Source organism: Rhinolophus ferrumequinum, chromosome X (assembly GCF_004115265.2).
Source record: "Rhinolophus ferrumequinum isolate MPI-CBG mRhiFer1 chromosome X, mRhiFer1_v1.p, whole genome shotgun sequence".
Classification (NCBI taxonomy): Eukaryota; Metazoa; Chordata; class Mammalia; order Chiroptera; family Rhinolophidae; genus Rhinolophus; species Rhinolophus ferrumequinum.
Window position 1 is genome coordinate 92,376,143 of NC_046284.1, and position 14,169 is coordinate 92,390,311.

At 35.2% G+C, this 14,169-nt stretch overlaps 1 protein-coding gene across 14 annotated transcripts in view; it reads left to right on the top strand.

Annotated features, from left to right (window-relative positions):
* Positions 1–14,169, top strand: part of CASK (calcium/calmodulin dependent serine protein kinase) — a 392,568-nt gene that overhangs the window by 347,780 nt on the left and 30,619 nt on the right. For 6 of the 14 annotated variants that reach the window (XM_033104205.1, XM_033104214.1, XM_033104220.1 and 3 more), the window contains 5 exons: positions 4,980–5,065; positions 6,141–6,209; positions 8,896–8,964; positions 10,389–10,424; positions 12,145–12,341. In XM_033104205.1, coding sequence (XP_032960096.1) covers positions 4,980–5,065; positions 6,141–6,209; positions 8,896–8,964; positions 10,389–10,424; positions 12,145–12,341 — 457 coding nt within the window. The remainder of the gene's footprint in view (positions 1–4,979; positions 5,066–6,140; positions 6,210–8,895; positions 8,965–10,388; positions 10,425–12,144; positions 12,342–14,169) is intronic. The other 8 variants (XM_033104288.1, XM_033104265.1, XM_033104282.1 and 5 more) reach the window with 3 other exon arrangements.

The window sequence follows — 14,169 nt, forward strand, 5'->3', positions numbered from 1 at the left end:
GTACACAGATGGTGTCTGACGTTACTGCTGCCTTCGGGGAGTCTTTATGGGCTTAGGGAGTGGACAGCACTCACACAGGAGGATGTTGGGTTTTAGATTCCAGTATGGTTTTTTATTATTTTTCATAATTTGCTGTAAATTTAGTAAAGTCACAATATCATTATTTCTTTAATCTCTTATATTACTGCACTTTCTAGACCCTGCCATCTCTAATAGAAGTGGTATAGTGGACGTCTTGTCTTAGTCTTGTTTTTAAAAAGTAGCTTTCCAAATTTTTTCCACGAAAAATAACATTTACTGTCGATTTTTAGTAGATACCTTTTATTAGGGCTGAGGAAGTTCCCTTATATTATTAGTTGCTGAGCATTTTAATTTTGATAGGGTTTTGAATTTTATCAGGTTTTGTCTGTGCATGTGCTGAGATAATCATTTGGGGTTATTTTCTTTTTATCTATTGTGGTAAATGACTTTTAAAGATTTCCTAATGATAAACCCCCTTTGCGTATCTCACATAAACCCAACTTAGTCATTATGTATTATCTTTTGTATGTACTGCTCCATTGTATGTGCTAATGTTTTGTTTAGGATTTTGTATTTGCAATTATAATTGAGACTGGCCTGTAGTTAATTTTCCTTTCTTGTGTTTCTCTGTCTCATTTTAGTATCAAAGTTACATTGGGTTCATAGAATGACTTAGAGAGCCTTTTTTCTTCATGAGTTCTTTAAAAGACTTTGTTTGATATTGGAATGATTCATACTTTGAAAGTTTGGTAGAACTTGCCTATAAAACTATCAGAGCCTAGTGTTTTGTTTGGTTTTGTTGTTGTTTCGTTTTGTTCTGTTTTAAAAGATTTTTTTTTTACAAACTGCCTCAATTTCTTTAACATTCATAAGGCTACTCAGGCTTTCTATATCTTGAGTGAGTTTTGGTAAATTACATTTTCCTTAAAAATCTTAAATTTTTAAAAATTTTTGCAGTAAGCTTCTTCATAGTGTTGTCTTATATTTTAATTCTCTGTCATCTCTGTAATTATGTCCCCTCGTTCATTCCTAATATCACTTATTTGTGCCTTGTCCATTGTGCCTTGTCTATTTTCTCTTGATCAACTTTGGCAGAAGTTTGTTCAGAAGCCAACTTTGGATTCTGTTAATTGTATGTTTATTTTCTATTTCATTGTTTTATGACCTCATTTTTATTATCTCCTTCTTTCTTTCTGTTGGTTTTATTTATTTATTTTTTTTTTTTTAAGGAGGGCACAGCTCACAGTGGCCCACACAGGGATCGAACCGGCAACCTTGGTGTCATCAGCACCACGCTCTAACCAACTGAGCTAACCGGCCACCCCTTTATTTAACGTTTTTTTAAACACTCATTCATTTATTCCAGTTTTTCTTCATTTCTAATACATGCATTTACGACTAAATTCTACCTCTAAATACTGTTTTATCTGTATCCCACCAGTTTTGATATGAAGAATTTTTATTGTAATTCAGTTCTAAGTATTTTTAAATTTCTATTGTGATATTTTTCATCGACCCATAAGTTATTTAGAAGTGTTTTTAACATACTACATTTAAGAGGATTTTCTGTATTTTTTTCATGATTTACTTCTAGCTTAATTGCATTGTGGTCGGAGAATGTGGTCTGTATGACACTATTTCTTTGAGGTTTGTTGAGACTTGCTTTGTGGCATAACACTTTAATCATTTTTGTAAATGATCCATGTGTACTTAAGAATATTTATTCTTTAATTGTATGCAGAGTTCTCTATATGAAGATTGGCTTGGGGTTAATTTTTTTGTTCAAATCTTCTATATCGTGACAAATTTTTTTGTCTGTTTGATCTATCAATAATTGTTGAAATATATCATTATCATAGTAGAGTTTTTCAGTTTCTGCCTATAGATCTTTATCCATTTTGGCTTTATATATTTGAAGCTGTTTTATTAGATGCATAGAAGTGCCTGGTAAATATTTCTATCCTGAATAATACTTTCTACTTAAAACCCATTTTATCTAATATCAATGACATTACTCCAGCTTTATTTTAGTTTTTGGTAGTATGTCTTCTTTCATCTTTTTATTTCCAACCATTCTATGCTTGTATGCTTTAGTGAGTCTCTTCCAAACATTTCCAAAGCTGAGTTTTTCATTTTTTAATGCACCCTGATGATGACTATATTTTAATGAGCGAGGTTAGTCCATTAATATTTATTGTGATTTCTGTCATCGTACTTTTTTATTTATATTCACTCCATTTTTCAGTTGATCTCCTTGTTGATTTTTTGTTTCTTTTTTCCCACTAATAGTTTAGAAATTTCAACACTGTATTTCTATTGTTTAGGTGGTTACCTTAAAATTTTTTTCATGCATATTTAAATTTACATATAGTAAAGTGAAACAGTGTCTTAATCCCACTCCCAAAGGATACAAAGATTTTGAAACAGTAATTTGATCACACTCCTGACATATATTATTCTTTCCTAGGTCTGTCCTGTTTTAAATCCACAAGTTTGAAATTACTGTTAAAATATATGACCCTTTTTGTTTGGATTTACAGAAATGTTTATGACTTTATTTATTCACCCTTCCTTCTCACATCTCAGACCATCCATTGGGGAACATTTTCCTTCTTCCTAAAATATATCTTCAGAAGTTCCTTTAGTGCTAGTCTCTTGTTGGTAGTGTTTATTGTAAATGTTTTACTTCAGCCTCAATATTAAAGATTACTTTTGCTGAGAGTGCAATTTTAGGTTGATGGTAACCATTGTCTTTTGGCATCCGTTGTTTGACATTGAGAAGTCTGATGTCACTACAATTGTCCTTGCTTTGTAGGTGATCTCTCCTTTCTCTCTGGATGTTTTAAGAGCCTTGTCTTTGATGTTCTGTAGTTTCATTATCTCCCAGCATGGTTTTCTTTTTATTTATCCTGTTTGGGACACATTATTCTTCCAGAATCTCTGTAATCATGTTTTCATCAGTTCAAGAAAATTTGCAGCTATTATTTCTTCAAATATTGCCTCTTCTCCATGCTCTCTATTCTCTCCTTCTGAATTCTAGGTAGATGTAAGTTCGGCATTCCCTCCATATCTCTTAATATCTTTGTCCTATTTTCTTTATTTCTTGTTTCCTATTTTCCTTATTTTGCTATTTCTCTGACTGGCAGTCTAGATAATTTATTTGGTCGTATACTCCAGTTCACTAAAACTCTCTATCTGAACTCCTGTTTAACTCATCCATTCATTGACTTATATCACCAGTTATATTTTTCTTTTCTAGAAGTACTAGACATTTGTTCTTATTTTTATTTTCCAGTCTGTCTGTTCATGCCTGATAATCTCTTGTTGCTTGCTCATCTTTGCCATTGGGTCCTTTATTTTTTTCTAATATCTAATATATAGCTATTTTATAGTCTGTTATCTGACCATTCAAGTATCTATCCTCCTTGAGGATCGAATCTGTTTTTCCTGTTTCTGATGACTTGCATAGTAGTTTGCCTATTGTATGTCTGGTGATCTTTGATTTTGAGCTCATTGCTTGTTCTAATCAATGGAAGGCCTGTGGGCCTAAACTGGGTGCACTTTCCTCCAGAGAAGGTTTGTTCCTTGTTCTACCAGTTTCCATGGAGTGCCACTGTTCTGGGTCTTGGCTCCCCACAGAGTCCTAGGCTCAGTTTCTCTTAACTTTCTGTTAACCCAATGTTCAGAATCCAGCTAGCAGGCATTGCTGCTATAGCATTCACCCTTCCCACTATTTCATTCTACCCTTAGTTTGCCATCGCTCTGGATCTAACTCATGGGGTTCTTTGCATGAAGGGGAGGGGAGGGATGAAAGTAGGAAGTGTTAGGGATTTGCACTCCTTTTGTGAGACCAGTAACATTTCAAGAGGTGTGTCCTAGGCAAGATACAGTTGTGAGAAATTCTTTGACTGACCAATCAGCCATATTGGAAGCAGAAGCCTCCAAATTTGGGTTTTTGTATTACGTTAATTTTCAAACATAAATAGAGAACAGTGCAGTGAGTTCAAGTAGAGAAAAGTGCAGTGATCGCCCATGTACCCGTAATCCAGCTAGAATAATTGTAAATTCATGGCCACACTGGTTTCATCTGTACTTGCCCAACTGCCCACCCCCTGGATTATTTTGAAGCAAATCCCAGGTGTCTTATTTTATTTATATACATTTTAGAATATGCCTCTAAAAGATACTGTGAGCTTTTCATATGAGGTCAGTATATAAACATGTGCACAATTTATAAATAAGGAGGTAAAATTTTACATAACATTTTATTTAAGCATTGGTTCTCGGTCACTTTTTCCAGTTAAAAGTATTACAGGATGCTGAAATGCCTACCAAATTATTATAAAAAGATTGCAGTATGTCGAATATACGTTTATTGTTACATAAGTATTGTCATATCACAATTCTTTGAAAAGCAATAGCCATTGTATCATATTTGGTAGATAATAATGATAATAATAATAACAGGAAATACTTAAATGGTACTTGCCATGTGCCAAAAACTGTTCTGAACTTTCTATATGTATTAAACTCATTTAATTCTCACAACAATCCTATGAGATTGGTACTATTTTCATTTTCATTTTACAAATGTGAAAACGGAGGCACGGAGGGTTTTCAGAAACTTACCCAAGATCTTAAAGCTAGTAAGTGCTGAACCTGGGATTTGAACCCAGACAGGCTAGATCTAAAAGCTATTCTTTTAAAGCCCTATACACACTTCCTCTCTCAGAAAAATAAGCAGATTTCCACAGCCATCTTTCAAAACTGTGTCTTCCATAAGTAGATGTATCAGTTTTGGTCAGTTTACTACTTAAGCCGAACTTGTATCTGTTTCTGAAATATTGGCCTTCTATATTCAGCTTAATTTTTAAAAATTATTTACATTGCTGCCTTTGGATTTTATTATTATAAAAGTATATATCACTTCATGTTTATAATTTTGTGTAATTTCTTAGGTACACTTCATGTTGGTGATGAAATTCGAGAAATCAATGGCATCAGTGTGGCCAACCAAACAGTGGAACAGCTGCAAAAAATGCTTGTGAGTAAATGAAAGTTTCTTTTTCTTTGTCTAAGGTTGACTTTCAGTTTGTCAGCTTGTTTTTTAATGCACAAATAAGGGATGTTTGTAACCAGAGTGTCTCTGGTACCATCATTTGTGTTTTAACTTATGTAACATTCATAAAAACTGACAACTAGGAAAATGTTTACATGCAACAGAGTTTGGAAACATTTTGCCCATCTTTAGCAGTGTGGGCTTTTAACACAATCCTGTCATTCTTTATCTGCTGTTTCTTACCGGGCAAATGTCTAAAGAAAACCTTTCCAGTTGTGCATACCTGTGAACTAGTGTCTCACTGACTTCAACTCTGCTGACATCAACAATGTCAACAAACCTCGCTCCTATTCAAGCTGACTCATCGCCAGCTCTATTGCATTTGTCCACAGCAGAGCTTAGAGAAAAGTCATAGTAGACTAGGCCATTTCTGACCATAGGTATCCAAAGTCTGTGTCCAAATTTGGCTTCGGATTTAAAAAAAAAAAAAAAAAGCAGAAGGACAGGCCCTAGTGAGCAGAGGGAAATGTTTTGGACATCTCGTCCTGGACCTGCTTCCCACCGCAATGTATAATAGCAGCCTCCCGTGTTACAAATATCTGTTAAATGTGAAATAAGCACACAGACTCACTATAGTGAAAAACAAGGTCAAAATTGTGAAATAAAAAGCAAATTTTATGGAGTATACCATCATAATGTAGCCTACCAAATATAATTTTTGTGTAATTACTTGTTCTATTGTCCAGTTTGATTTATATTCACTTATGAAAGACATGTCACTTAGAGTTTTTTTGTCTTCATGTCTCTAAAAAGGTAACTGTCAGTAGTCTGTTAAACCACTACCGTAGGAACGAGGCGATCAGCCTTGACTTTGCAGGGCTTCTTCCAGGAACAACTTGATTGTTACTGTGAGCAGTCCCTGCTTTATAACTCGGTTTTATTTTAGGCCCGTGTCCTCTCAGCTGGCTTGCATTAATTGCCCTCACACATTTTGAGTGGTTTCTTACGTGTTTTGTGTGCAACATTTGTTTGTTAAGAGAGCTCTCTTTTCTTCCTCCAGCGGGAAATGCGAGGAAGTATCACCTTCAAGATTGTGCCAAGTTACCGCACTCAATCATCGTCCTGTGAGGTAATAGCTCTAACCAAACACCCCGTCTCCTCTGGGTTCTTAACTAACTGTCTGCTGATGGCTGAATGTTTTGGCTTTCTGGGAAATTGTTTCTGCCTGTGCTGTTGATCACTGCACACCAATTTTACAACAAAGATAACGGAACAGAGTAGGTCCCATCAACCTACTCAGCCCTACTTCCATGGGGATCTCCTCAGCACTTTAACTTTCTGCAGGCCAGAATTAAAGCAAAATATAGAGAAGCTACAAATAACATAAGGCTTATTAAAGAACAAGTAGAGTCTCTGATGAGGAAAAAAATAACGATCATAATTACAATAATATTTCCAGGAAGTACATTCACTTCCCTTGTTAAGAAATCACATAAATAGTTCTTCTTTCCAAGAATCTGAGAAGCAATCTATTTCTGTCAAGATGGAGTGGTTCAAATAATTGTGACAGGTCTCTAGATGGGTATCTGTGAGGAATTGATAACTGGCATTATTCGAGGAATATAGGCTTTTGCAACCTTTTGTGAAATTGCTTAAACTTATAATGATACATGGTTTCATAAACAAGTAAGTTTTCTAGAGTATTACAAACGCAGAGTTTCTTTCTTATAATAGGCTTAGCCTATAAAAATTGTAACTTTTCCAACCTGTATTATTCAGTTTTATGTTGGTTATTAGGTTGAGATTAAAAACTCTATTCCTTTTATGCTTGGAAATACAAACTGGCATAAATGGTATCATCCTTCGGTTATCACACATTCAGCGGGAGTATTATTTTTTGAAGCCTGTTCTTTCATGTGCATCTTCCAAGTATGTGTACATCAATATGAAGTACACATTTCCTTAAGACTGACAGGTAACTTATTGGAAGTCGTCTAGAAAATTGAATTTGTACTTAGGAGAAGTTGAGGGAGAAATTACAATGCTTTTTTCAGTCTTTAGTAGTGCTGTAAATTTCACACGAAAAATCAGAGGCTTTGTGTTTTTTTCTAGACCTATTGAAGATATATATAAGAATTTGTAGTTTTGTCAAGTATATTTTCAGTGAGCCATGACAATTGGGGTTTCTGTTTATATCAGGTCTTGAGCTCCTCTTGGTGGCTTTTTATGGAACTTCAAGTAATACTGTATTTCAAAAGACAATGCAAAACTATTTCTGCTCCAGGATCCGTAGTTTTGCAATTTGTTACCTAGAACACAAACCTGGCTAGGAAAGAGAACGTCATACACACACTTTATATAAAGCATTTTAATAATCTAAAATCACAGGTGGTCCTCGTGCCATTTCTCATCATTGAAGAAATTTAGTAAACACATTGAGTTTTGTCTTTTTGGCTAACTAGCCAGAAGCTACTGTTAGTTATTAATATAACATAGATTTCTCTTGTGATTTTTTTTAAAGTATTTGAACTAGTTTTTGGGGTGGGAGCAGTATTACAGATGTAAATTCTACATTATTGAGTAAGAAGAGCCCCCCTCTTACTTTCTTTACCTCTGTCTGAATAGAAGGAAAAATGATACTCTCCTCCCAACCCCACCCAACCTGTTTGACCCTCCTGTGCTCTGGCAGAATTCAAGCCTGTGGTTGGACTTTTCCCAGCTTGGGCAGTACTTCCCAAAGGAAGACTCTCTGGACCCCTGCATCACCATCCACCCTGGCCCTTGATAAAAGAGAGGATCCTTGCCCCTCACCCTGGCCCTTCTGACTAGAGTCTCTGGGGGTGGCACCTAGAGATCAGTCTGCTCCCTCACATTTGAGAATGCTCATCTAAGGGATCCCATTATTTAAAAGGCTAATGATTTCCAGAAGTTTTCTTTAAATCTTCTAGGAAAAACAAAACAAAAACATGTCTTTTGAGCAGACATGCACATTTCAAAGGTTTCAAAGAACTCTACTAAACCAAAAAATGTAAAACTCTTTCTCCCTCTCCTTGGCCTTATCATTAAAGTTGATTTGGACAATAAGGGAATGAAGCTTGGAAAGGGCTTTGAGTGTGTCGATTAGTATAGAGAGTGCAACTGAGGAGCATGGATCTAGGGCTGTGGCCCCTGGCTTCTTTGCCGGAAGTGTAATATTTTTAGAGTCTCAAGGTTATTGTTTTAATCAATCTGCTAAAATGATCTAACGAATAAAGGTTTCTTCTCTGATGTGTATGTTGTCTTTTACCCTTATGAGTAATATTTGCCCTAGAAAGATTTCAAGGTGATTACAATGTGAGAAGCTTTTTTTTTTTAGATTTGTTTCATTTCAAATTGAGTTACTCAGTAATTTTTGACGTTGAGATACCTAAAAACTACTAAATGCTTTTCAAAACTAACTTTTAGTAAAGATTAGGCAGTTGGGATCTTCAGCACAATAATTTTATAGTAATATTTGTCATTTTACAGTACTTGATAGGATTTTAATATCAAGTCACTCTTCTGGGTCTCACTTAAAGAAAGCAAAGGTTAGAGAATGTCGGAGGCAGGAAAGAAATGCTTAATGAATTACACGGTCATCACTTACAATATGTGAATCTGTAAACGGCAAAGTTTTTCTCATATTTCTGTGAAATCATGCAATTAAGTCAGTATGACACCTTTGCAGCCAAAACCTCAGAGGAAATGGTTGTCAGACTGTGGTTGTGACTGTTGATGTAAATATCTCTGTTTCTGTGCTGGTGTTCTGTGTTAATGAACCTTGTGTCTTATTTCAGAGAGATTCCCCCTCCACTTCCAGACAGTCCCCTGCTAATGGTCATAGCAGCACTAACAATTCTGTTTCGGTAAGAACTCTAGTTTCACACGGCAAAGTGTGACAATTTTGTTGGTGCCACCTGCCATGAGTGTTCTAGTTACATGTGTTCAGTGGAAATACTGTCTTCTGCCGATATACGAGGCTACTACAGCTACAATGCAGTTTACTCCCAGGAAATCTTTTTCAATATTTTCTTCTCAATAAAATCCCTTCCATTAGTTAAATTTGAAGAAATGTAGTTCAAGACTGCTGTGGTCATTCTCAAAATATTTCTCGTCATCCCACTAGTATTTATGACTTTGCTCAAACTTATGCAAAGGACGTAAATGGAAATTTGTAGAAATTTCTAAATATTTTTTTTAATTTGAGGAAGATAAAGAAATGTACAGATTTTACAGAGTAGGCATTTGGGTCTTCTCGGGCTTCGTAGTTGTCTATTCTGAGTGATATCAGCAACATGTTTTAGTTTCCGCTATCTAAGTTTACGAATTGGTGTGCCCTCTGTTATTGTGGTACGTGCACATATTTTTGTGAATTTTAAGCCTTGCCTGGATATGAAAAGCAAAAGGAACTGGCTTCACACTGCACTTAAGCCACGCTGTTATCACATCTTTAACACAAAGTACTTTATATTTTGATTTGAACTTGGAATTTTACATTTTTTTCAGAACCATCCATTTTGAAATATAAAAAGAACTGTTTTTCACTTATTTAAACAAATGGAAGCACTTACAGGTGCAAGTATGCAATATTTTGGGGTAATAAAATCTTCCGTAAGTTGCTGATATTGCTGTTAAAATTATTGAGAGTTCTAATAGTGCAGCAGTATCACTTTTTTTACTATTAATTTGCCCTTTAAAAATATATCAACTTTTTTATCAAGTAAAATTTTAAATAATTTAGACCATCTCAAATGGAATGATATCAGTAAGTGAAACTATGGAAGAAAATTTCCTATGACTTTTATTTTCAACTTTAAAATAGGCTACCAAAGGAATTCATTTGTAACAGTTAACATTTAATACTTTTAAGATGGTGAAAATCCATATAACCGTCGAATTTTTCAAAATCTAAACGGTTGCAGTGACTAAGTTGAAAAGTGCAACAGCTCTTTTTAGTTTGGGTTGTTTTTGTTTTTGTTTTTGTTTTAATAGGCTGTTTCACTCGCAGTGGCTTTTGTGTTGAAGATGCTGAGTTGTTTCTTAAGAACACATTTTCTCTCTGCTTAAACTTACCTGCTTTCTTCAGCTTGCTGCTAAATGGCCTGGGTTTGATTTTTTTTTTTTTTTTTGATAACAACATTTCTGAGAAATGGAATAATGTATATTATCTCTTTACAACTTAAATCTAGCTCACTTTTTTAAACCATATTGTAACAGAACACACAAATTACCTTGTACTCTTGAAAAAGTAAATGAAAATTTTTTCTCCTGGGTTGGCTTTATTCTACAGGACTTGCCATCAACTACCCAACCAAAAGGACGACAGGTGAATAGATATCCTCTATAGAAACTTCTCTAAACTGAGCTGCTAATAGCCAATCCTTTATTAACCCTTTCCATCCCATAATGTCTGCATTTTGGACCATAACATTTGAGCATTGAGAGCTTGTACCATTTCATTTTAACACATTAAACATGACTAATTCTCTATAAAGATTTCCCCCTCACATCTTTGTAGTTGTGATGGTTATTGTAATTTCAACCTGACAATCTTATGTCGATAGATAAGAATTCAGCCTTTCAGGGGTCTTACGGGCCTGCCTTGGGGGTAGAAAAAGATTTTTAAATGTTACAGATTTCTTAGAATTCTAAGACTAACTAAAATGTACATGCTGATGAACATTTTTAAGCAATAATTTTCTGAAATTTAAAGGCTTTTTCTGAATTTGTATTTGCATGTGTATTTATAAAAGCCATTTACCATGAAAACTAAGAACCTAAATATCCTGGCTTTACGTCCTCATATGCCTCTGTTAGTTCAAACATGAAAAGCTAACTGCTGCCTAACAGTGGCAGGTAACTGTCAATTTGCCAGCTCCACTAAAGTATGGATTTTAGGTACAAATGCAGAGACTTATTAATTTTATAGGCTGGATCTCTGAAAAAAAGAAACTTAAACAGAATAATTACACAATAGTTTCAAAGCCTTCAGGTTGGTTTTACAGTGACTTAAGCATTAATATTCAAATTTAATTTCAAGAGATAGAATTTTTATGGGATTTTTCTTGAAATGTGGTATTAAAAAATCATCAGGTTTCAAGTTAAGATTTGCATAAGTTAACACATGATAGAATTCACCCACAGTTTAGTATTAAGACTGCATGAGTGATACAGCATTGGACACCCAGCACTTTATTTTGAAGCATTTAGAATTCCAGTAATTCATAAAGTGCTGCCATATGATAACCCCTTTTATGCTAGTCTGTTTCCTTTTATAATATTTATTAATTATATTTGTGTATCATAAAGCTCAGAGCCTTGAAGTATGCATTTCTTGAAGCTCTGTGCTGATTTCAAGTGTTACATTGGCAAAGCTAGGATTCAAATTCATTTTCCTTCTCTAAGACTTGTAAAATACAAATATAAAGCCTAAATCATTTTTTAAAAATAAAATTATTTCTAAATACTTTTCTAAATTGTTTGAATTACATTGAAGTTTATCAGCAGTGCGTAGACACACTGCCAGTTGTCATGTAGACATTTTACAGCAAGATATCACCAACATGGTATTGTTGCTAGTTTTGTACCATGTGCTGCTTTAGGGTTAAAATGTACCTTGAATGCTTGTGTTTATGGTTTAAAGGGTGCTGCATGATCATGACAACTTATCCATAACATCAACTAAATATATGCAGATTTTAAAATGGTAAGCATAGATCCCTATAATTATAGGCCTATTCTGTTACAGTAAAAGCAGAAATTAAGTCTTTATTTTTAGTAAACAAGTATCTTAAGTGTTCCTTCCAAATAAAAACAGCAAAGATTTAAACCTGCACACATCAAAGGCAGTACATTGAAAGTGTACTAGAAAGTGGTACTAGAAAGTGGGAGCAGTTTTTTGTGTCGTATTTCCATGCTTCATTTTTGCCTTCACCATCTAATGTCCTGTTTGTATTGTAAGTGTCGGTGTGTGGTTATTAGCTTAGAGCTAACGGTTTTCTTTCACATCACCATGGCATCCGTTCTTACAAACTCCTGTTTTATAGATCTATGTAAGAGCACAATTTGAATATGATCCAGCCAAGGATGACCTCATCCCCTGCAAGGAAGCTGGTATTCGATTCAGAGTTGGTGACATTATCCAGATTATTAGTAAGGATGATCACAATTGGTGGCAGGGTAAACTGGAAAACTCCAAAAATGGAACTGCAGGTCTCATTCCTTCTCCTGAACTTCAGGAATGGTATGTCTTTGTTGTTTTGTTTTGTTTTGTTTTGTTTTATAATAAAAACAAAACCCTTCCCATCCATTTTCCAATTTTATACTATTGTTTTACAGTGTGAAACTTGTTTGATATATTCCTTGCTCTACTAGTCAAACGAAATTGAAACTAGTCATCCAAGAATTCTACATCCTCAGCATCTAGTGAGCTCCTACTTACACAGCCAGATCTTTGTTTCACATCAGGAGAGGAAAGTCTAGAGAGAGGTTGAGTGACTAGCCTTCGTTCCCTGTCACATCATGGTCTCTTAGCAGAGCCCTCCACGCCTGTACGCTGTGTCAATTCTTTTAGAATTGCAGTTTTTTAAATGTACCTTCTCCTTGCCCCTCCACATGCTCTCACCACCCCCATTCCACTCCACCACCAGCACAAAACTCAAATGCTATGATTCAGTGGCACTCAGGGTATTTGAAGATAAAATGTTTCACTGCTGGGAGAGAAAAAGGTAGTCAGAAGCTTACTTCTTTACCTGAAGACCTTGCCAGGTCTTTAAAAATTCATGTCTGTTAGAGAGTTTGAGCTTTGAAAGCAGCTTAAAGTCAGACAGTTTTTAGACACTAGTTTTAACTGAGAGGAGTTACAGATTTCTATATATCTTGGTAAAATCTATTTCTGCTGCTGTTAAACAATTTGCTTAGTTGAACTATTTTTTGGAAAATGTTCATGGTTTTACCTTTGTTGGTCCTTTGGCAATAAATTAGAAATCTAGTGCAAAAGAGATAATTTCATATCTGAGTTTTGTTTCATGTGACAAAAAATAACCATTAGGCATTGTGCCAGTTCCTCCCAAAATATTTGAACCTAGCTAAAAGAGACAAAAGGCACCGAGCCCATAGACATTTGTAACTGTTCTTTCACCCATGTTTCTCACTAATTAAAGAGATTTCTCATTTAATCACTTTTGCTTGATTGCCTCTTTTAGCTCTCCCAAGTTTCCCCCAAAATATTCTTAAATTTAGAGCGTTGGAGCTGATACGAACTTCAGATGCCCTCATTTTACAGGAGGATTTGTGGGCCCAGGTAGAGGAAGTAGCAGCCTTCCACCCGGAATTGTCTTCCAGTCTGATCTTCAAGAAACAGTTTAAGCATTAGTAGGAGGAATCATTTTGATGATGATGTTATGTTATTACTGATGTTTACCTTTTATAAAATGTGTTCTTGAATGTTACCATACATATCTGATGAGCATTTACTGAAAATAATTTTGTAGATTCCAGACCTCTCCTCCCAAATCATGTTATGTGTATAAATCATGTTTCACCAATACCTAGAACTCCGAGTCCTCTGGAGCAATCCTGAGAAATGGCAGTGGAAAAAGCAAATTTGCTTTCTGTTTCCTGTAATGGTAGACTAGGTTATTTGAATCAGTCCTCCTGCTGAATAAAATGAAATGTGCTGCAGAAAATATGTTTTTGAAAATTACCTTAAAAACATTGAGTGGCTGAAAAGGTATTGGGGAACTCAGTGACCAATTTTTATATGAAAACCATTAATCAGAACAATAAAAATTAGAGCACCAAATTGGCCCATTTTGCCAGGAGGGCATTCCTGTTACTGAAAACTTCTCTGCCAAAGGACCAGGGTTAAGTAAGACCCAAGGCCTGTACCAGAGTCTGTTAGAAGACCCTTCCCACATTATTAGGACTGCAAAAGGCTGTAACCCCAGGTGAAGGGCAAGCAGATAAGCATGCCCTTATCTGTCCTTCAACACCAGGCAACCGAAGAGAAGGCTACCTTGTCACTGAGCAAAGCAAAAGACAAGAGTAAACGGAGAACAGAGTTCCTCTGA